Consider the following 22,823-nt stretch of genomic DNA (forward strand, 5'->3'; position numbering starts at 1 on the left):
GGTGGCTGTTGTTTATGACACTCGGTGACAGCCTGTCTCTGCATAGCCTTATGGAACATTGTGATGACGTGGGATGTCTGAGCGAGGTATATGGAAATACAGTTTGATAGGCAGGTAGGACACCCTATCATTGCATTTGGACCAAAATCAATGATTGGACAAACATTTTTTTGTCCTGCACTTCAACAAAAGATATATGTCAATTTTTTTTTAATATTTAGACCACTTCTATTGATTGGTATCAGGATGTGAAGAGAGTTTCAACCAGTATAACAAAAAGTGTTTATGAAAAACATTGCCTACACACACATTAGGCATCATTGTCAGGTATTAATTCAGCAGTAAAAGGAGCCGTCGCACCCTATATATGCAGAGTATGCAGTTTGCGTATAGGGCACCAATGCAAACTGTGTTTTTTCAAAAGAGAAAAAAATGCCCAAGATGAATCTTGTGCATCACTTTTAGGTATGTTCACAAACTTTATATTTTGACTATTGAAGTTAATGGGTGAGATTAATTAAACGTGTTTAATGCCGTTAGTAATTTGACAACCACCAACACATCTGCCTGATTTGATACTAATGTATATGTATTATGTCAATTTCAGTTACTTAATGTGCTCTGCATTGCATTTTGAACCATGGTAAAGATATTTGTGGTGTGAATTTTTTTTAATCTATGGTGCATTAATAGGGCCTATGCCTACAGTGTTTTCTTCTTTGTAAATCATTACTTGAGTGAACAGAAATCTTCTTTTGTGTTATTTCTGAATGCTCAAGAGTGTTTATTAAACTTTGCTAAAAGTAAACTATGTAACTTTTTGTTCAAAATGTATATAATGAGCCAGTACATCATAAATTCATCTTCCATATGTTTTAAAGTTCAATCCTGACCTCTAATGTAGTTGTGTGTGTGTTTTATTTAGTTTTATAGTTTATTTAGTCGTTACTGGCCTTGTCATGATCAAGTTACTAGAGATATTTTAAAGCTGATATTTCTACAAATATCACCATTTTAATAATCAGTTGTTTAGAGACCAAAATCATGATAACAGGGTTGACGATTTAAGATCGCCCCCTACTGACAAAAGTAGCAAAATATGAGATAAAATTAGGTTTCTGGTTTCTGTTTTCTTCTTCTTCTTCTTTATGCAATACACTTTAATAAAGGGGAGTTATGATGGTAACCATGATGGTAACACAACGTAAATGCTATATCCACTTTTTCATTAAAATGTGAACTAGTACAAGGGGAATTCGGTAACCCATTTTTTTTTTTTTCGCTAAAAAGGCATCTTCATGAAGAACAAAAATAAAAAAATATAAAATAACCTATTGGATTTACTAGATTTGTTAGTGAAGTGTTGAGAAGAAATTCCTATAATAACACATGGTAAAAATGTCAACTTTTTATCGTTAGTCATTAAACAAGTTCATATGGGACATAAAACATTCCATTTTATGGAATGAGCCTTAAACAAGTGATCAACATTGTCTGAAATATAGCTCAAATCACAAAACAACCTCAGTAAGACTTCAGTGTTTCTATGTTCAGATCGCTATGAATTACAGTCTTTTGTCATACCTGTACTGAATTTCCACCTCTTTGTGCGCGAACGCTTTGCGCAGTCGCTCTGATTGGTTCGTTTCAGTACATATGAATTATACATCTCACGTTGCGTAATTTTCCAGTCAATATGAGACAGATGGCGCATACAGCAACTTACTGACAAGAAGTTACTGGGAAACAAAACAGAAATACAGAGAAATACGCGGCCAGATAGGGTATGAATAAATGGTAGCTAAAAACAGCTCTTCACAAATGATGAGGAAATCCGCCGTGTGTTGATAGCGCCATGGATGATCAGTGTCAGAATGTGATTGACGATTTATTCAGCGGTCAATGGACTTTCTGCACCTGTTTGCATCAGGAAAAAGGCTCTCGCCGCTGGGGAAGCCTCTCTGGGTCCGGCCGAGCAGTTTCAGCACCAGCGCCGACGACGGCATCAGCCCAGCTGACGTATTCATAAAGCAGAGCAAAAGCGAAGATTTCACACGATGTCCTCGGCGGTATTAGGTGAGTGACGCTCAGATAGGCTACCTCTCATGCAGACGCTTGCGTGTTGTTATCCAGCTGTCGTAGGTGAGTTCAAACCAAAAAATATCGCTGTGTTTTCTTTGTAGCGCTTGACAAGATTGATAGCTATTGGGGCAGGTTACAAAACTAAAGGTTGATATCTGAAGGTCTGATATTTGTCCAGTAAACATCATTTGCCTGTTCGTTATCGGCTGTTGATCTGTAAGTGTTAAATGGTATAGGTGTTTCACCTGTGTGGCTGGCACATAAGCACCTAATAGCCTACACATAAATATTTTCTACATACTGATGAAATTATTTGCAGTTCTGCATATTCAAATTGTTACCATTATGTCATCAAAACATTTGTACTGTAAAGACCCCATATTATTCAGGCAAAATCATTCTCCACCATACGTGCATCGATCCTGCATGTTATGCTTAAAACTGAACAACAAAATCCTCTCTTCACGTTCATTATGTTTGAATGCATTCACTTGAATCTATTATTGTGCTTAAAAGCTGCTAGAGCTATAGCGAGTGAAATGCATATTCATAATGCCACTCTGTTTAATGCAATTCTACGATATTTACCATAAATGGGCCTGAACACTTCACTTGGACTGAACTACCTCTGTTTGTCTAGTTCTTTCTGTCCTTAACTGTTTCTTGCATTTCGGTAATATCACAGAATAGCGCCATAGTATGTTTTTTTTTTTTTAATTCTTCAACAAACTCAGGCATGAGATTTAATTTTATATAGGCTGCCAAAGTGAAAAATGCTAAAACTTTCATTTTCTTCACACCTCATGTAACCGTCACTAAAAAAGAGAAGAGTCTGTGACATAGTGGTCACAAAATTGATGACATCTGTCACGCATGGACTCTGTTTCCTCCAAAGTACTGCTTAAACTTAAAATGAGTGCTTCTACATGAGGAAAGCTGCATTTAATGTGTGGTTAATAAGAACTTTCCATTTAACCATATTTCTGGGCATATTAAGGATTTTGTGTAAGTGTAAATTGAGGCTTGGTTTCTGTGAATGTGGACAACGACTCTGTAGAAATGTCGGTTTGGTTTGACCTCAATAGGTTGATAACTCAAATGTAAAGCTGAAGTGGTTTGTGACGGTGAGTGCAGACATTTCAGTGGTCATATTTTTTCTACTAACTAAATATAAAAAAGTCACTTTAATAATGTAGTTTATTTTTGGGTTAATAATTTTCTGCAAATACACTACCGTTCAAAAGTTTGGGATCGGTAAGATTTTTAATGTTTTTAAAAGAAGTTTCATCTGCTCACCAAGGCTGCATTTATTTAATTAAAAATACAGTAAAAACAGTAATATTGTGAAATATTATTACAATTTAAAATAACGTTTTTCTATTTGAAAATATTTTAAAATGTAATTCATTCTTGTGATGGCAAAGCTGAATATTCAGCAGTGATTACTCCAGTCTTCAGTGTCACGATCCTTCAGAAATCATTCTAATATGCTGATTTGCTGCTCAAGAAACATTTATTGTGTACAATCGTGCAAAATATTTGTGTACAATATTTTTTTTCAGGATTTGATGAATAGAAAGTTCAAAAGAACAGTGTTTATTTGAAATATAATTTTTTGTAACATTATAAATGTCTTTACTGTCACTTTTGATTGATTTAATGCATCCTTGCTGAATAAAAGTATTAATTTCTTAAATTTCTTTTCAAAAAAATAAAAATAAAAACTCTTACTGACCCCAAACTTTTGAACGGTAGTGTATAATGTTACAAAAGCTTTGTATTTCAGATAAATGCTGTTCTTTTGAACTTTCTATTCATCAAGGAATCCTGAAAAAAAAGCACACAACTGTTTTCAACATTGATAATAATAAGAAATGTTTCTTGAGCAGCAAATCAGCATATCAGAATGATTTCTGAAGGATCATGTGACACTGAAGACTGGAGTAATGATGCTGAAAATTCAGCTTTGCCATCACAGGAATGAATTACTTTGTAAAATATATTCAAATAGGAAACAGTTATTAAATTGTAATAATATTTCACAATATTACTGTTTTTACTGTATTTTTCTTTAAATAAATGCAGCCTTGGTGAGCAGACGAAACTTCTTTTAAAAACATTAAAAATCTTACCGATCCCAAAATTTTGAACGGTGGTGTATATATATATATATATATATATATATATATATATATATATGTGTGTGTGTGTGTGTGTGTGTGTGTGTGTGCAGAAAAAGATAAACCCCAAAATAAACTGCATCATTAAAGTAACTTTTTTGTAGTTAGTTTTTTAGAGAAATATGACCACTGAAATGTCTGCACTCTATACACACACACACACACACACACACATATGTATATGTATATATGGATCAAAACACAAAACTGGTCTCGCCTTGTTGGTAACATGGACTAACAAGCCGAGTTGTATATAGTAGCCTATATATTGTATTCTTGTAGGATTATTGTATATATACAATAATAACTTTTTTCCTCTTGCAAACAGAGAAATTGCTCAGAGGTCGTCTCTTTCATGCCAGGCAGTACCTCATGGGGCATAAATCTACCATCACAATGGCACCCGCTGAAAACTGTGATATTCTTATGACATTCCCAGGTGCTGAGGTTATATCTTTCAGTTTTGCACTAATGTAGTTGTTAATTAATTTAGATGTGTTTTTTCAGCTTTACATCATAAATAGTATGTAATATTTGCTATATATTTGCGTATAATATGAATGTAAATGTACATTTTGTATAACATCTTACATTTTACATTATTAAAAAATAAAGTGATAATAAAATATGAATTTAACAGCATTTTCATTAGATCTACTGATAAACATATTTCAGCATGTTATCATCTTTTCCACAGACACCACAGATGACCATACGCTGTTATGGTTACTGAACCAAATCCGATTGGGAATTCCACAAATCAAAATTCAGATCCGACAGCATAAATACACTCACACCTATGCATTCTTCATTGCCTCAACCTTTGAGAAGTAAGAGACTGTAGACAACCTACTTGACTCTAGAAGTACCTCACCACAGTTATTGTATTGTGTTTTTTCCATATTAAATGTCTGAAACGTTTGACAGATGGTTACTCAGTCCTAAATAAATACAGCAGCAGAATCATTGTTGTTTTTTGTCTGAAGCTTGTTGCGTGGAGCTGAACAGATGGGGATGCAAAAGGCAGTGAAGCCACGCTATGGAGGCGGCACTCGCAGGTTTTCATGTGAGGAGGATGACATCTATGAAAACATCGAGAGTGAGCTATGTTTCTTCACATCACAGGTCTGCCTTTAATCTCTCATTTCCTGTCTTACACATTTTTTTTATGTGAAATCATTAAATGTCTGATGCTATAAAGGTTCTACCAACACATTCTCATATTGGCAACTCATAACTGTTTTATATTTTGGCAAAATTTGTGGCTTATTCGTATGAATTTATATAATCTTATTTGTATGTTTTCTCCCCTCTGACGGTAAGGTTTTTGGGTGGACCTTCAAGCTTACTTTTTTTCTAAAAATCATACATTTCCGCAAACATCACATTGTACAAATTCAAACGAATTCGCCATCTAGTAAAATAGTTACGTTTTCTCATGAAATCATTTTTCTCTGTTATTTCTTTAGGAGCGTCAGAGTATTATCAAATATTGGTTGGATAATCTGCGGGCCAAACAGGGCGATGCCCTTCATAATATTCACTTCCTGGAGGGTCAACCAATCAGTAGATATTTTAGCATTTCTTTACTTTTAAAATGTTTTGCTTTTAGTTTAAGAATTCATGTTTTTTTTCACAAATCTGATCAAAATGTTGTGTGTCCTTGGCAGTACCAGAGCTTATAGCCAGAGGAGTGATTCTTCAAATGTTTCCCCTTCATGAGCAGAGAATCCTGAACCAGTTGATGACGTCCTGGGTTCAGGCAGTCTGTGAGAGGCAACCTCTAGGTGAGAACTCCTATATTTTTACCAACATGCACAAGAGGCGACTAACTTTTAGTTGTTCTGAGAGGACTAATGCTTTTCAGTGTTTGTGTAAAGAGATTCCTCCAGGCCAAGGCTCTTCCTTTAGCAAACAAACTCGTACGTATCTGCCTACTTTCTTCAGTGCTTGCTCTAAGCAAATACGAAGTGCTATAGTATGAATTCTGAATACAAACTACCAGTCACTACATGTCTTGTTATGTGCAATTAGATCACTAAGAAGGAGCATGTGATTCATTGTGAAGATATGATGTTAGTTTGGGCATATTTCACTGTATTGCAGTTCAGGCATTTTGTATTTTACCCCAGTGATAATCTAACTGTGTCACAGTCGGCCTTTACCATGTTTTGGGGAAAAATAAAATCAACAGGGCCTTTTTTCCCGGGGGTAACAAAATAGGTAGATCTATTTTATTCGAATAATATGCAAATGTGACAGATTTTCATTCAAATTGTGTATTGTAAAAATGGCTTATTCAAATGCTGATCATTTGGTTGTCCTGTTCCTGACAGATGATGTGTGTGATTATTTTGGCGTGAAGATTGCCATGTACTTTGCATGGTTGGGCTTTTACACCAACTCTATGCTGTATCCAGCAGTGATTGGCTTTCTGCTCTGGATCTTTGCTGAGTCTGATCAGGCAGGTTATTTTCCTTAATATTCGAGTCCTACACTTTTAGAATGGAAGTATAAAAATTATACAAGAGTTTTTCATTTGGTAATGGTGCATGGTTTTTATAACCAACGTTTTTTTGATATGCAGACAAGTCAGGATATCTGCTGTGTGGTATTTGCCATTTTCAATGTGGTGTGGGCAACACTGTTCCTGGAGAGATGGAAGCGGCGGGAAGCAGAATTGGCATACAAGTGGGGAACGCTGGACACCCCTGCAGAGTCACTAGAGGAACCCCGTCCACAGTTTCGAGTATGCTGACATATTTTTACATGACCTTATATTATTAGTCACAAAATGTATGATAATAGCAGGTGAAAGTCATTGGCCCTGTTCACACCTGGTATTAAGATGCATTTGGGTCGATCGGATCACAAGTGGATGACACTAATTACAGGTGTAAACGGGGTCTAAAACGTTTTGAGCTTGTCCAGTTTCGACCACTACAGAGATAGTCAAATACGCATTTGACCGGATTGCTTTCATAGTGTAGATGCTCATGTGAGGACAGGACAGGACAGTCAGGACAGAATTGGTCAAAAGTGGATAAAAGAGACAGATTAAAATACCAGGTGTAAACAGGTATGTGTCTCCCGCATCTACTTGTGATCCGATCGTCCAAAATGCATCTTAATACCAGGTGTAAACAGAGCCATTGATGGTCTTCTCTGCCCAAAGATTAATTTTATTCAAATATGCTGATTTGGTGCCCAAGAAACATTTCTTATTATTATCAGTGTTGAAAACAGTGTACTATTGCTTAATATTTTTGTGGAAACAGTGATAGAATGTTTTTTTCAGGATTGTAGTTGAGAATTTAATCATTATATATTGGTTTTCCACCAGTGTTTAAATCAACCCCTGAATTGAACTGTAATTTTTGACTCCTTTTTCAACATGTATATCAGGGAATTAAGCGTCGCAGTCCAGTGACAGGCTGTGAGGAGTTTTTCTACCCACCCTGGAAGAGGAGAATGTTCCGCTGGTTGGTCAGCTTTCCCATCTGCATCCTCTGTCTCTGCTTCGTCTGCTTGGCCATGTTTATCTGCCTGGAACTTCAAGTAAGGACTCTCAAATTTGTTACAAAACTTAAAACAACAGGTTATTTTAAATAACTTCTGCATCTAAGTTTCAAATATATTAGTTATGCAATTGTCCCTTGATATTTAGGATTCATGATTTCATGTCTTTCACAGGAATTTGTCATGGAAACAAAAGAGTTGCCAAGCATATGTAGATTTATTCCCAAAATTCTTCTGGCTATAACTGTTACTGTATGTGATGAAGTGTACAAGAAAATAGCTCTCTGGCTCAATGATATGGGTAAGACTTAAATAAGCTTACAACATAATTGCATATACAAAATTAATTGCATATTTGGATATATGTACAACTGAATTTAGCCCGAAACATAAATTGGGCCATTAAATTAGCAGCAAACTTGCATTCTTGGTTATTTCACTGCTTGTTTGTTTATTATTGTTCTTTTTTTTCCAGTAACCTGTTTATTAATTTTTCTATTTTAACAGAAAATTACAGACTTCAAAGCACTTATGACAATAATCTCATCCTCAAGACTGTTTTTGTAAGTTTAACTCTTTATTTCATATATTTATCCATTTATTATTGTATCAGAATATTGTAAAAACTGTGTATTTGATAAATTTATGAAGTGTTGTATGTGTCTGTAGTGGTTAAATATAATGTTCTGCATTTTAAAGTTTCAGTTCATAAATTCTTACCTCAGCCTTTTCTACATCGGATTTTATCTCAAAGACATGGAGCGGTTAAAAGAGGTAACACATAGATGACAGAATAATATTAAAGCATTGAAGTGCCATGAATAAATGATTTTGCACCCTATACAAAAAAAAAAAATACACTCTTTAATTTACAGATGCTGGCTACGTTATTGATCTTCCGCCAGTTTCTACAAAATATCAAAGAAGTGCTACAGCCATATCTCTATGAGCACCATAAATTAGGTGCTTTGAGGACGTTATGGGACTTAATTCAAACCATGCTCCTGAACTATAGTCATTTGATAGTGCAAAGGATACGACTGACTTGCCAAGCCAGTCTGGACATGAATAAAAGTGGCACGTCTCCAGAGCAATCAGAGAAGAGAGAGAGGAGGAGTTTAATCGCCAGCTACAGAGTTCCCAAAACAGAGGAAGGTGATGATGATGCTGGTCTGAAGCAAAGGAAGGTCAGCTTCACCGAGAAGGTGGAATACAAAGACAAGGTTGTGGAAGCACCAACACAGGCCAGCTTACAAGACGATGGCAGTCCCACCCTTGTGGAGGAAGGAATGGATCCATCCTTAATATTTGATATACGTGATGATGACGATGATGATGATGACAGAGAAATGGATGATTCTCTGAGTAAACCCCTAGGACCTCAGAGAAAAAAGACAAAATCTGCTCGGGACAACAACAGTACGGAAAAGAAAATGTCCTGGATGGACCCTCCAGAGGAGCCTGAATCTACTGTTTTGACCCAGCCGGAAGTTGAAAGTTGCATGCTAATTTATGAGGTCTGTGCCTGTCCATATTGATCATCAGTCAGCTGATGCCATTGTTAATAATACAAGTTTATAAATACTATTTTTGCTATTTTCTAAACCAAATCATGGCATTTTTACAAATTATATAAAAAACAAGACAATTTTCTTTTGACTTGCAGGATACTCTCCAAGATTACCAGGAGATGTTCATACAGTTTGGCTATGTTGTGCTCTTCTCTTCTGCATTTCCTCTGGCAGCCATGTGTGCACTCATAAACAACATTGTAGAGATCCGAAGTGATGCCTTAAAACTTTGCACAGGCCTCCAGAGACCCTTTGGGCAAAGGGTTGAAAACATTGGACAATGGCAGGTGAGGATATCTATTCAGAATAATTGCTTAATAAATAATTCATAGCAGATTGTATTTCTTGTTTAACTTCTTTGTGTTCTTTCAATTTTGTTTGTTATTAAAATTTGAACAGACCGCAATGGAGGCAATGGGTCTGATTGCAATAATTGTGAACTGTTACCTTATTGGTCAGTGTGGACAGCTGCAACGACTCTTCCCCTGGATGAGCCCTGAGGCGGCCATCATTTCTGTTGTAGTATTAGAGGTAAGGGACAAGTAATATCTTTAAAGCTGCTGTCCGTAGCTTTTTTTGGTTAAAAATGACACATAGTCACGCAATGCTGATGTTGTTAACATTAACAATTTGAGAACAAAGTATAACAATAATAATAATTTTTGCACGGTTTGACATTATCCGAGCTAAGCGATCGTTAAATTTAATCACCATTGGCAGCACGATTTATTGTAATGCTTTTTTTTCTCAGTTGGTCAGAACAAAAGTGGTACACATGTTACTTACTTGTTCGGATGACATTTTCCGGTGAAATTTCTTTCTTTGGTAATACTTCAAATCTACAATCTGTGATTCCGAAGTACAGTATCCACACCGGTGGTAACCGGTGGTAATACAACCCATGTAAATATGATAATTCCGCAAACAACTGCAATTGCAGGTTTCAAACAGAGATGGCGACAAAGAGGCAATACTTACAGACTGCAGCTTTAAATAGCAAAAAAACTTAATTTGTTTTTTGAAAAAAGTATTTTGAAAGAATTTGCTAATCAAAGCTGCATTTATTTGATAAAAATACAGTAAAAAAACTGTAATAATGTGAAATATTATTACAATTTAATATAACTATTTTAATGTGTTTTGAAATGTAATTTATTGCTTTAAGGGCAAAGCTGAATTTTCAGCATCATTACTCATCTTCAGTGTCACATGATCTTTCAGAAATCATTTTAATACACTGATTTGCTGCTCAAAAAACAATTCTTATTATTAATCGATTAAAAACAATTGAGCTGCTTAATATTTGTCTAAAAACTGAGATTTTTTTTCAGGAAAGTTCAAAAGAACAGCATTTATTTGAAATAGAAATCTTTGGTAGCATTGTAAATGTCTTTACTGCCAGTTCTGATAAATGTAATAATAAGAGAATAAGAGTATTAAGTGTAGTAAATTGAATGCAACTCTTTCTTATATGGTTTTCAGCACTTTGCCATTCTGCTCAAATATGTAATTCACGTTGCAATTCCTGATATTCCAAATTGGGTAGCAGATGAGATGGCCAAACTTGAATACCAGCGGAGAGAAGCTCTCAAGGTAGCACCGCACATTATAAGCATAAACTAACAATAACCAAAAAATTGTAATGTACAGATATAACATTTTTAGCTGATACTGATAAGTCATTAATTATTATTATGTTATGACTAATAAAAGTAATTTCTCGATTTGGTGAGTTAAAAGAACTTTGTGATTGTCTTTTGAAAATGTGTTGTTTGTGTGTCAGAAACATGAACGCCTCGCACAGCAGCATCAACAGCAGCAGCGGAGGAAGACTGAAGAAGAAGAGGAACATCACAAAATGGCAGAGGAATTGGCACGACAAGACAGTGAGCAAGACAAGTCTGATCTCAGTGGGGGTGAGGACCATCATCATGAAAAAAGCCCAGGGGCCAAGTTCAGCTCCGGAGGAGATAAACTCAAGAGACCCAGCTCCCTTTTAGGCAACAATAACGTAATGAAACTCAAACAGATAATCCCACTTCAGAGTAAATTCACCTCTACCACTTCTCCCACAAGTGGTGAGGCCAAACTTCCGGGTTTTCTGAAGTTCCTCAAGTCCCAAGAGTTAAAAAAGGAAGCCGCTGCTGCAGTTGCACCAGCAGGTACACATGGGAGCCATGAGAAATCACAGTCTCCCAGCAAGTCCTTCAACCCAGGAAAACGCTTCAACTTTGGAAAAGAAACTGCATGTACTGGTACTGGTTCTGAACAGCAAGCGAAACCAGAAGATGTCTCAAGGGCCACTAATGCACAACACACAAATAATGACCAAAGTTCCTCATCAGAAGAGCTTCCATCTGAAGTTGAAAAGACTGAGAGCTCAGACTTTGGTAATAATCTTTCAAAAAAACAGTGAATTAAATGGTTAAACAACTTAATATATAGCACTGATTGTAATGTTTAACATTTGCTTAAATGTCATCAAGCAACCATGTAGTGAGTGGAACTGCATGTCAAAGATCATTTGGTAACACTTTATTTTACAGTGTCATTGTTACATATGTTACATGTAGTAATAACTATAAATTATGCATAATTACATGCAACTAACCCTAAACCTAACCCTATAGTAAATACATGTATTTACTTAATATTATTCAGTACTTAAATGTACAGTATAATTACAGTGTAACAAAGACACCTTAAAATAAAGTGTAACCGATCATTTTAATACAATATATTAATCTGAGATCTCCACATAGTTTACAAACTGAAGGCGGCATGATAAATCACCTGCATGATAAAATCTGTTTAGGCATAGGCAAGCAAGAAACGACGTTTGAATGAGCACTGTCTTTAATCAAAAAAATGTACAGATTTTCTATTTTTCTACGCATTATTATTTTTCTTATATGAAACAGTAAATATGACAATCTAAAAATATTGTATTGTCCTTGCTGACTTTGATCTCATGAGTGTGAACCCATAATGCAATAAAATGAAATTACTGTGAAAATAAATTTTAAAAACAGTATATTAGACACATTATACACCAAGTAACTTCAGAGCCCTGTTTTTTTTTTTTTTTTACTTTTGTACTATTATCACAATACCAAATAAATGCACCTCAAATGGCTTTTAAAAATGAAGTATAATGCTTAAATAAAATGATACCATACATCATGACAAATGTGTTTTTTTATTTATTATTATTTTGATTTTAAACTTGTCACCTATACTCCCTGTCCCAACTTCAAACAGTAAATGCTCTGATCTGACTGTAACACTGAATACAGCAGACCCTTTGACATGAAAATACTCAACTTGAAGTTTGAAGAAGGATTAGATCCACTAAATTAAAAGAAAAAAAAACATCCAATGATGCAACTGTGCATTAACTTCTTTAATTTGACAAGTATTTTAAATAGAACCTCAGAAGCTCTACTGCACAACTGACATTTAACTGAGATTCACTTCAAAGGTATATCAAAGCAACTGTCCGGTCAGAGTCTCAATGCGTGAGGGATTTTCGTCCTTTGAGCATTCGGCGCAGGATTACTTCGATTCCACCTGGGGCGCTAATTCTTTTGATCCAGCCATGGGTCCTCTTTCGTTTGATGTTCTTTGGTTGATATTCTGTCCCACGCTTGACTGTGCGGACTTGTTGATGGTGCCAGAGTGGTTGCTGGAAAACACAGGGTCCCTCTGATTTGGTGTTCAAGCTCCCTTGCAGGAAAGTTTGCTCGCCCTCTGTCCTTGAAAGAACCATGGAACTGATAGAGCGTAGTTGACTGCAGCTGAATATGTTAGGGTGACTGCCATTACTCCTGAAAGATAATTAGAACAAAACATTTACGCATGCGCTGTAAATAAGCCTGAAGAATGCAACCGTGTCCCTCAAAACTGAATGGCAGAGTGACAATGTACAGAATTACTTTGTACATTGGTCTGACTTGCATGACTAATGTAAAATGAAAGGTAATATGAATAAAAACATGTTGTCGCTCTTAAAAGGAAAGAGATCAGAATTTATTGCACTGCATTTCGTAGTGCATATATGCACGGTAAAAACCTCATTGCACTCTTTTAATGTTTTTCACTATGTTTTTGTGCAGTCTATATTTAATTTAGCTGGGGTTTTGCAATATAGTCTAATTACATTAATACCATTGAGATTTCATTGCGTTTATGACGCATGTGATGTGAGGTTATCGCTAACGCTGATGGTTAAATTCACAATCAACGAAATTTTCAGCAAACGACTTTACCATAACTCGTTTTTTAAAGAAATTGGTTGTTGTCACATACCAACACGAACTCTTTGCCCACGAAAAGCGCAAAAATACTGTTCGCATCGTGTTCATTTCGGCTACAGCTTCCTTCCATCAATATCATACCAAAGTCATCACGTGTCTTGCGTCTCTTCCTCTGCTGTAAGACTGGCAGGAGTTTTCAAAACTCACTACTGCCCCTTGAAGTCAAACTCGGAATTACATATGCGCAGCACGCTGTTGTATTTACTTAATTTTACTATAAAAACAAAAACTGTTGGAAGTGAAACCATGCAGGAATTATTTCCATATTTATTATAGATCGGTGTGATGAACCCTAAGTGAACCAAATAGACAGACTGCCAGGAGGGATTGAACTCACTGGATCTGAGAGCTGCGCGGCCGGAAGCGGAAGTGTGTCTTCAGTAAACGTTCTGCTAGCGTAGCTTTACGTACCACCAGGCAAACTCGGCAGCCAACTGTCGTTTAATTTCACAAACATTTGAGGTACAACAACTTTAGCCGCCAAGATGTTTAACAGAATGACAAGCTTATGGATGGGTGATGTAAGTATTGTGTTTTTGCTTACTTTTCTTCGATAATTTAGCGAGTACGAAACCAGCAGCATGTGGTTTTAGCTCGATGTTACGCAAGCACGACCAACAGGCCAGAACAAGTAAACACTAAACAGGACAACTCACTACAGAAATAAATACTGAATGTACAACGAATTTAAATAATATTTTATCGTATTTTGTAAACATAGTGCTAATTAATCCGTAGTTTGTGTTTCCTCATGTTTATTCTCGACAAGCCTTTAATATTTGCATAAGTGCTTTTGTGCCGTTGTGTAAATAATGAGACAAAACTGCATGTCCGGGTTATGATTTCTAGTTAACTCACCAACTAAACAACAGGATTTAGTGCACTAAACCTTAGGTTAAGTCAACTTGGTCGTTAAAGTGTTATGTTGCCGGTGCTTGCGCTCTAAACGGACACGTGACGCAGAATTTTCTGCTTTCTCCTGTAAATCATTAACATTTTTTTTACATACTTAAACTGTGCTGACATGGATATATTAGAAATATAACTTAGGCCATGGTCATTAATCTCATTATTTGTTTTTCAGTTAGACCCATACATGGATGAAAACTTCATTAAGCAAGCATTCAGCACTATGGGAGAGACTGCCTATGGTGTCAAAATTATTACACATCGTGTTACTGGGTAAGATTACATCTCTTCTCTAAATAATGCAACAGTCTGTTCCAGACGTAACAATTCTCCAAAGGGATTGTTTTGAACAGTAACTGACAGGGGTTGGACAATGAAACTAAAACGCATGGTTTTAGATGACAATAATTTATTAGTATGGTGTAGGGCCTCCTTTTGCAGCCATGGTTCGATGACGTGCCCATCAAGCACAGTAGGGAATACAATGATATTTCATCTCAAACCATCACTGATCCATCTCCTGTGCTTCACTCTGGGCACCAACAGTCTGGTTGTTAAGTCTCTTTGGGCTTTCTCCACACCATAACTACCACAGATATGGGAAAGACCGTGAAGGTGGATTCATCAGAGAACTATACATGTTTCACATTGTCCACAGCCCAAGATTTGCACTGTTGGCACCAATGAAACAGACATTTGGCATTGGCAAAAGTGACCAAAGGTTTGGCTATGGCAGCCCGACCACGAATATTGACTCTGTAGAGCTCCCGACTAACAGTTTTGGTGGAAACAGGAGAGCCGAGGTGCGCATTTAATTTTTTTTTTTTTTTATATACAATCCAGGTTAGTACCTGGACATCCCTTTTAGATAGCTTCCTCTTGCATCGACAGTTACTCCCGTTGGATGTGGTTTGACCTATGTGGTGGTATGCTGACATTACCCTGGATACCATAGTTTTTTTGATACACCACAAAGACTTGCTGTCCTGGTCACAGATGAGCCAGCAAGGCAGGCACCAACAATTTGTCTTCTTTTGAACTCCGATGTGTTTCCGATTAGGATTGGGATAATACACCTATCTCTCGATTCGATACTATCACGATACTTGGGTGTCGATAAGATTTGTATTGTGATTTTTAAGAATTGCCATTCGTTATTGCAATGTATTGCAATTTTTGTTTGTACTGTAGACCATGGGGGAAAGTTGAATGATACATTTAGACATGATGGTGCAGGTCGTATAGCCGTAGATGTTTCTCTGTCCGCCATTTTTCACTTTCTCATGTCCACTGGTAAGAGATATAACATTATGTAATGATCACCGATATTGCCCTCATATTGCCCTCTTAGGGCTCACTGCTAGGGATTTTTCTACAGTTTTCCTACATTCTTAAATTAAATATGCATATTTTGCAAAAAAAATAAAAAAAGGAAATTATATTGTTTGTCTATATATAGTGTTGTCACGGTACCAAAAGTCCAGTAGTTGGTACCAATACCATAAAAATTTTACGGTTCTCGGTACCAATTTCGGTACCACAGCAAAATCTATTGGAACTATTTTACTATTTTATGTAGCCTATTTTAAAAATATATTAAATATGGTGATCATACATATAAATATTTGGAGCATGTGTGTATGTTTGTGTGTGTATATATACCTCAATGAAATAAATTTTGAAATATAAAAAAAATAAATAAATGCTCAAACATCCATTTTGTAACAGACGTGCGTGTTTATATTAGCTATTCTTTCAATGAAACGACACACTACGGCCTGTAAAACTATGAAATAAATATTGGTACATAATGGTAACCTAAATAATAAGAAAGTTAAATATTATTTGAAAAAAAAAAACAAAAAAAAAACAATCGTTTATTTCTACACAAAGATGCGTCATATAGCCTACTGCTCTGCTCTTTGAGAGGGATGTGGGACACGAGCAAGATATTATTTCGCTTTAATAATATCTTCATGTTATCTCCTGACACTTGTGGTAAAAGGTCTGAAGAGCGAGTTTTATCTTCACACATTCAGGCTATATTTGATTTAGCGCTGCCAGGCAAAGCGAAAGTAAAAATCACCAGCGTGTGTGAAAAGAGCTATACAAATAAACTTGATGGGCCTTATAAAGTCTAATAACAAGCACAAACTGTGTTAAATAGAAACTGACGTGCAAGCAAAAAGGTTTTTGTCCTACGGTGTTTTTTCTACTTTAACACAGTAAAGAATGCGAATAGCCTATAATAGGCCTAAAAGCGAATGTAAGGAAGAAACGTTATAATCCCCTGCGTGAGTGAAGATTTGGGAAAAGAAACAGAGATTCCTTGTTCAGTGGAATAACTAATGAAATATTGTTAAATTCTTTGCTAATCGGGTGACCAGATCGTGATTCGCAAAACAGAATACAAAGCTTAAATTTATGGACTCACCTACCGCTCTCATTCGGCATGAACCAAAATGTTTCCATGGCTGCGATGTCACATTTAATTGCTAACCTATTATTTCTTCTGTAAACAAAGCTTTGTGCTTCACTTGTGTCATATTCAAGTAAATACTGGTACAGCTTTTTCAAATCTCTACGGGAAAAATTAACGGGCAAAAAAAATACTAACACAACCAAGGCTGCTAAAAAAAGACAACTCTAGACGTGTTGTCAATAGTATCTTAGCAGCTGCACATTTAGGTCTACAACTTGTTTATTTTCTTTGTGTCATTAATATCCAAACTCACTGGACATATGTAGCTTTATAAATCATAGGCAACATTAATAACAATAAATAAAATGTATTTTTGTGTATTATTATTGTAAAGCTTATTTGCATTTACGAAGAGCCAGGTTTCACCTTTAGTTTGTCTTTGTTGTCAGAGATCATTGAATATTCTGTTCTGTGTTTCCTCAGAGGCTCTGCTGGATACTGTTTTGTGGAGATGGCAGACGAGGCCAGCGTTGATCGTTGTGTGCAGAGGCTTAATGGGAAGCTGGTTCCAGGATCTAATCCGGTGAGATGCCAAACTTGCACCCATTAAATTGTGTAGTTCATCTATACAATTTAATCTATATTTGATTTCAATACATTCATATATATAGATTATCGTAGGAAGGCATATCCAGCATGGCCCCCACCTCATGAGACATTTCAGTTATTACTCTATATATTACTAGTGATGGGCAAGTTACAAAGCTCAATTTCTTCCCTAAGGAAGGTGGTTGAGGCTGTTTATAAAATGACTTTGTTTGAAGCTGGTGAATAAACTCTGTTAGGAACTAGCTGACGAATGGGATAAAGCCAGTACTGATTGGTGGAGGTATGTGGAAATAATAGCTTCCTTACTCAAATAATAAGACACTTTGTTAGCGAATTATGTCCATACTACAGGCAAAGTGTCATCTCGTTTTCTCAATGGTTGTATTTCTTTTCTTTTCAGCCCAGGAAGTTCAAGCTAAACTATGCAACATATGGGAAAAGGCCAGAGCCTGGGTAAGCACACCATGTCCAGAGTAACATTTTGGTTTCTGATCTCTTTTTAAAGAAAACAAACAGAAGGCAGCTGGGTCATTCTGTGACAACTCAACCAGAGTTGCCCGGCTCAAAGACTAACAAAAATAGGGATGAAAGCCAAAATATTAAATGCCATGGAAAAATACTTACTGAGTAATCCACTGTTTTTAGAGAGGGCTCAAAATGATGATTTTCACAGAGGGGGGGGGGGGGGGGGCTTTAGAAAGATGGCAGCATCATTATTAGGGATGTACGATATTGGATTTTTGCCTACATCTGATATGCCGACATTTTTCAACTCATTTTGGCCGAAGCAGATGGTACTCAAACAGGTATGTTCTATGCCTGTGGTTTTCAACCTGTGGGCTGTGACAATATTGCACGGGGGCCACCATTTAGCAGTAGCCCTTCACTGCAGAACACTAGATCCAGGATCCAGATCCAAGGGGTGGAGACAGGTAGGGTTAGGGATATGTAAAGTGGGAGAAGTTGGATCTAAATCCAGGGGGTGGAGATGGGTAGGATTAAGGATCAGGGGATGGAGACAGGTAGGTTTAGGGATATGTAACGTGGGAGGAGTTGGTTCTGGATCCAACCTCGCCCCCTGGATCTTGTGTTCTGCAGTGAGGACCATCTCCCATTTAGCCTTTTAATTAAAAATAATAATTTTATGTATGTAAAAATGTCTAATTAAATATAATAATTAAATATATAATGAAATAACAAAAAAAAACTGTTACTTTGTATTCACTATTTAAGCTTGCTGTTTGGTGGTGATAATAATAAACCACCAATTTGTCTACCATACTTTTGCTGCATAGTTACTGTAGGCTACAACAGATTTAAACATGGATAAATGGTTATCAACAGGGACGCTGAAAAGGACAAAGGCAGATGTTTCTTCAGCAACAAGTAAGGATAAACTTAAGCAATGCCTGACATCAAAAAGACTAAAAATAAAGCTAAAGGAAGAAAATAAAGTGTGACTACCTAGCGCTTGTCTTCACATGTGTAGAAGCAAAGAACAAGCAGCTGTGTTGCTGAAATAAATCTTTACATTATTTAGCTTATATTAGCTTTACTTTTTTTAGCTTTTCACGTTACTTTACCGGAATAAGCTTCGTGTCAAGCCTGATCTCCGTTTGCAACTTTCTTCTCTTAAGCCCAACATAAAGTGCTTAGTAAATGCTAAACAAACACCAACCTTTGCATTATGTGAGTCAAAAATATTTTAGTTTATAAGGTCTGATTGTTATGAGCCAGAGTCTCTTGAGGCTCGGCCAGGCCTGGTTCCACTGGGGTGCAGAGGGTGCTAAGCATCCTCAAATGAAAGCAAGAGCACTCTCAGTTGAAGCTGTAATAGGATATTGGCGAAGCAGATTTGGCAAACTCTCCAGTGCATATGTCTTTGCTCTCTGGAGAATGTCAAATGTTTCTATTTACAACATGCTTTTGCAGTGTTGAGCAATGTAGCCATTCACAGACACATCTGTTGATTTCTTGGTGTTTAAGTTAAGTTATTCAGAATCCACTCAGCGCTCAAAACGTTGGAGTTTGTGTTCAGTGCAGAGTTATGCAAGCTTGCGAATCCTCTCATTTTAACAAAATGTAGACGCAAAGTAAAGAGATTTATTGTGCAGTATAGACTGTTTCATTGATTAACGGCTACTTACACGTTGCAAATGCACAATTCACTCTTGAAATTGCAGTGATTGACCTAGTGACCATAGCAATGCATGGGACAAAAGTCTGATATATGTGCATTAAGGCTAGAGCACCCAATTTTATTCTGGAACCGTTTGGGCTCGGTAACCCACTATCTGCATTTTCTGTTCATTGCCAGTTTATGCAATAAAGACTGTGTTAACAATCTCTGTAAGTCCTCATTAACCAGCGCAACACAGATAGTCGGATCTGTTTAAAAAATCTTTCAGTGGGCCACGGAAACTTGTGTGTTTGGTTGTGTTCTATGCGGTTGTTTTGATAGAAGGAAACGAGATGCATTTCTAGTTTCAACATAAGGTTTAAGAACCATAATCTAAAAAGATATTAAGATATCTTCTTGAGTTACAGGCATGCAAACTATGAAAAAACTATGACAAAGTGCTTTTTCCCATTTTTGAGCTGTCACCATTGGCATATAATGTAACAAAGATTGCTAAAGACAACAAAATTTACTAATAAACTTACCAATCTCTGTGTAAAAATAAAATAATGATGCTGCAGTTATTTTCATTTTCGCTCCAAATCTGAAAAATTCCAAAATATACATCCATGGCATTCAATATTTTGGCCTTCATCACTTGTTTGTCTTTCTTCAGGAAAAATATAAACAGAATTAGAAATTTTAGGTGGGGAAGTTTCCAAAAAAATTTATTTTTTTATTTTTTTTTGGTAGTTAAATAAGACATTGTCACCTAAAAATTGTGGAGGTTTTTTTTTTCACTTTATGTAGTTTACTTTCTTCCTCAGCCCAGAATTCTCTGTCTTTGTTGGAGATCTCACATCAGAAGTGGATGACTACCAGCTTCATCAGTTCTTTCTGAAAAAATTCCCTTCATGCAAAGGAGCCAAAGTTGTCACTGATCCCTATGGGAATTCCAGGTATGGAATGTTTTAGCCATCGCATCTGTACTGCATAACCTTACTTGGATTTCTCTGACAGTTTGCCCTACTGATCTTCACCACAGATGAGGTAGTAGAACAAGATGAGGTCTCCTTTACATTTTATTTTACTTTTTTTTTTTTTTAAAAAGCTTATTTTTCGATACTCTTTACCCTTCCTCTCCTAAAAAAAGGGCCAGACAATACATGGATGTGATTTGCCGTTGTTAACAAATCTGCTAAAACTATTGTTTTCCCCATATAGGGTAAGCAAGAGCAACTCACAATTGAAGTGATGCTACTTCATGTTAAAAGTAAAAGAGAAGTTTCAGTTCTACCATCAAATAAATTTCTTACTTTCTGAATACATATTGAAATATGCGTATACTGCATGATGAGGTGCATGAATAGTGAGAAAATGGGTGCTGATGATCTAGTTCTTTCAAATGCACAGGGGTTATGGCTTTGTGAAGTTTAGCGATGAGAACGAGCAGAAGAAAGCCCTTGAGGAGTTTCAGAACGCATCAGGCCTAGGAGGAAAATCCATCAGGATAAGCATCGCCGTCAACAAAGGGTACATTTCATATTATTTGTTTAATGTTTAACTCGCGGGATTAAGAAATAAAATTAAATATTAATTTAATATTTAAATTAAATAATATTTTAAAATCATAATTTTTACATATTTGTAATTGTCATCTTTTACATTTTAGCAACAAATCAAGCAGTTACCACAACCAGAATAACAGCTACAACAGCAACTATCAACAGCAGTACTATCAACAGCCCTACAGCAGTTACTATCCAGGGTGGGGCTATGATCAGTACAGCAGTTACAACTACGGATATAACCCTTATGCAACCCCCCCGCCAGTTCCTCACGGGATGATGGGAGTGCCTCCACCCATGGGGGTGCCCCCCATGACCTCTGACATGCAGGGATCCACAGAGGTATCTTAGCAGCTCTGTTATCAATACAGCAATAAAAATTAAAAAAAAAAAACATTTGTTGTTAATCTTAACAATTTCTGTTCTGGAATTGACCATTTTTATTTTGCTTTAGCAGTCCAATGATGGCACTGAGGATGTTGAGGAGGACCCTGCAGAAGGTAATATTTAGTTCCACTGATTAATTGACCAAATTGTTGATAATAGCAAAAACACACATCAGTGTATTACTCACCATCTTTCTTCTTCCTCAGACCCTAACCTACAGGTGGATGTGGATGCACTAAATAAGCAATACATGGAACGCAGCGAGGAGCTTTATGATTCACTCATGGATTGCCACTGGCTGCCATTGGACAGTGTCACATCTGAAATTCCTATGATGAACGGTTCCTGACTGTCTGTACCAACCACCGCCCAGGATTATTATACTTTGTGAAGGAACATGCCTTTTTATAATGCTCTGAGCAAGTTTTCAGAGAATGTTTTTTCTCCTTTTCAGCCTTTTATTTGAAGTTTCATCCCAGCAGGCAAGGCGTTTTTCTTCGTTTCAAAGTTGGGTAGTTCAAGGTTTTGTTGAACAGGGTTTTTTTTTTTAAGATAAGTGGAAAGAATCCACTTCATTACCATTGTCATTTTTAACTGGGAGCTATTCCTACTCTTGCCTTATTAAACTTTTCCATTAGAAATTTGAAGCATGCTTTGTTGGTACTATAACTAAACTTGTGTGGTCCAAATTAGCATTTATATCTCTTAAAATATACCCCATTTTGTCTGTCATGAGACCACTGATGTTTTTTGTAAGCTTTGTTCAGGAGATGGGTCATTTTTAGCAATGTTTGCAAAGCGAGACAACTGCGAAAAAATGAATGCAACACTGACCCAGAATTAATCTCTGTCTGTCCTTAAATTACATATGCGTTTGAGCATAATTGAATCACAAGTTTTTTATTTAAAGCTGAGATTTTCAGAAATTCTTTGAGTATTTTTGTAATAAAAAACAAATGGAGATTGTCAAGGATGAACCTAATAAATTACTGTGATGTCTCATTTGTCTCTTCTTTTGTTTGGAATTTATCTGTGAAATCAGTACTGTATTAGGTTCAGAACTATTGGCAAAAAATAAAGGGATAGTTCACCTGTTCCAAAAGGGTTTGACTTTTTTTCCTCAGGTGCAAAAGATATATTT

The 22,823-nt window shown here is 36.3% G+C and overlaps 3 protein-coding genes across 9 annotated transcripts; 2 read left to right on the forward strand and 1 right to left on the reverse strand.

The window, feature by feature from the left end:
• The first annotated feature begins 1,451 nt into the window (after positions 1 to 1,451).
• ano8a (anoctamin 8a) lies at positions 1,452 to 12,542 on the forward strand. 4 transcript variants are annotated; one of them, XM_051915901.1, is made up of 17 exons: positions 1,452 to 2,076; positions 4,591 to 4,701; positions 4,960 to 5,092; positions 5,249 to 5,387; positions 5,732 to 5,828; positions 5,933 to 6,049; positions 6,599 to 6,726; positions 6,850 to 7,011; positions 7,668 to 7,820; positions 7,956 to 8,082; positions 8,289 to 8,344; positions 8,481 to 8,555; positions 8,657 to 9,298; positions 9,448 to 9,639; positions 9,752 to 9,883; positions 10,835 to 10,945; positions 11,136 to 12,542. In XM_051915901.1, the coding sequence occupies exons 1-17, from the start codon at positions 2,058 to 2,060 to the stop codon at positions 11,766 to 11,768; spliced, it is 3,027 nt and encodes a 1,008-aa protein (XP_051771861.1). In that variant the 5' UTR covers positions 1,452 to 2,057; the 3' UTR covers positions 11,769 to 12,542. The 4 variants fall into 4 exon arrangements, with proteins under 4 accessions (XP_051771861.1, XP_051771854.1, XP_051771872.1 ...); XM_051915894.1 differs by having other exon boundaries at positions 2,063 to 2,142; XM_051915912.1 differs by having other exon boundaries at positions 2,063 to 2,142; positions 9,812 to 9,883.
• Positions 12,533 to 13,903, reverse strand: mrpl34 (mitochondrial ribosomal protein L34). Its single transcript, XM_051915990.1, has 2 exons — positions 13,661 to 13,903; positions 12,533 to 13,179 (listed from the first exon to the last, which is right to left on the reverse strand). Exons 1-2 carry the CDS (start codon positions 13,714 to 13,716, stop codon positions 12,864 to 12,866), a joined length of 372 nt encoding a protein of 123 aa, XP_051771950.1. The 5' UTR covers positions 13,717 to 13,903; the 3' UTR covers positions 12,533 to 12,863.
• A 54-nt stretch (positions 13,904 to 13,957) lies between these two features.
• On the forward strand, positions 13,958 to 22,684 carry trnau1apb (tRNA selenocysteine 1 associated protein 1b). 4 transcript variants are annotated; one of them, XM_051915943.1, is made up of 10 exons: positions 13,958 to 14,189; positions 14,753 to 14,850; positions 17,483 to 17,582; positions 18,009 to 18,061; positions 18,953 to 18,994; positions 20,555 to 20,686; positions 21,141 to 21,260; positions 21,400 to 21,637; positions 21,753 to 21,795; positions 21,889 to 22,684. In XM_051915943.1, exons 1-10 carry the CDS (start codon positions 14,154 to 14,156, stop codon positions 22,029 to 22,031), a joined length of 1,005 nt encoding a protein of 334 aa, XP_051771903.1. In that variant the 5' UTR covers positions 13,958 to 14,153; the 3' UTR covers positions 22,032 to 22,684. The 4 variants fall into 4 exon arrangements, with proteins under 4 accessions (XP_051771903.1, XP_051771920.1, XP_051771894.1 ...); XM_051915934.1 differs by having other exon boundaries at positions 13,961 to 14,189; positions 21,750 to 21,795; XM_051915960.1 differs by lacking the exon at positions 18,953 to 18,994 and having other exon boundaries at positions 13,960 to 14,189.
• Positions 22,685 to 22,823: the final 139 nt, after the last annotated feature.

Source organism: Ctenopharyngodon idella, chromosome 2 (assembly GCF_019924925.1).
Source record: "Ctenopharyngodon idella isolate HZGC_01 chromosome 2, HZGC01, whole genome shotgun sequence".
In the NCBI taxonomy this organism is placed as follows: domain Eukaryota; kingdom Metazoa; phylum Chordata; class Actinopteri; order Cypriniformes; family Xenocyprididae; genus Ctenopharyngodon; species Ctenopharyngodon idella.

What these genes read in the sequence shown, in the direction of transcription:
- ano8a (XM_051915894.1), top strand. Translation starts at nt 2,106, where the DNA reads ATGCAGACGCTTGCGTGTTGTTATCCAGCTGTCGTAG. An exon ending in TTATCTGCCTGGAACTTCAA is followed by an intron (nt 7,821 to 7,955) that starts GTAAGGACTCTC and finishes TGTCTTTCACAG; the next exon opens with GAATTTGTCATGGAAACAAA. An exon ending in GTTGCATGCTAATTTATGAG is followed by an intron (nt 9,299 to 9,447) that starts GTCTGTGCCTGT and finishes TTTGACTTGCAG; the next exon opens with GATACTCTCCAAGATTACCA.
- mrpl34 (XM_051915990.1), bottom strand. Translation starts at nt 13,716, where the DNA reads ATGAACACGATGCGAACAGTATTTTTGCGCTTTTCGTGGGCAAAGAGT. An exon ending in TGGGCAAAGAGTTCGTGTTG is followed by an intron (nt 13,180 to 13,660) that starts GTATGTGACAAC and finishes ATTATCTTTCAG; the next exon opens with GAGTAATGGCAGTCACCCTA.
- trnau1apb (XM_051915934.1), top strand. Translation starts at nt 14,154, where the DNA reads ATGTTTAACAGAATGACAAGCTTATGGATGGGTGAT. An exon ending in ATTACACATCGTGTTACTGG is followed by an intron (nt 14,851 to 17,482) that starts GTAAGATTACAT and finishes GTGTTTCCTCAG; the next exon opens with AGGCTCTGCTGGATACTGTT. An exon ending in AGCATCGCCGTCAACAAAGG is followed by an intron (nt 21,261 to 21,399) that starts GTACATTTCATA and finishes TTTACATTTTAG; the next exon opens with CAACAAATCAAGCAGTTACC.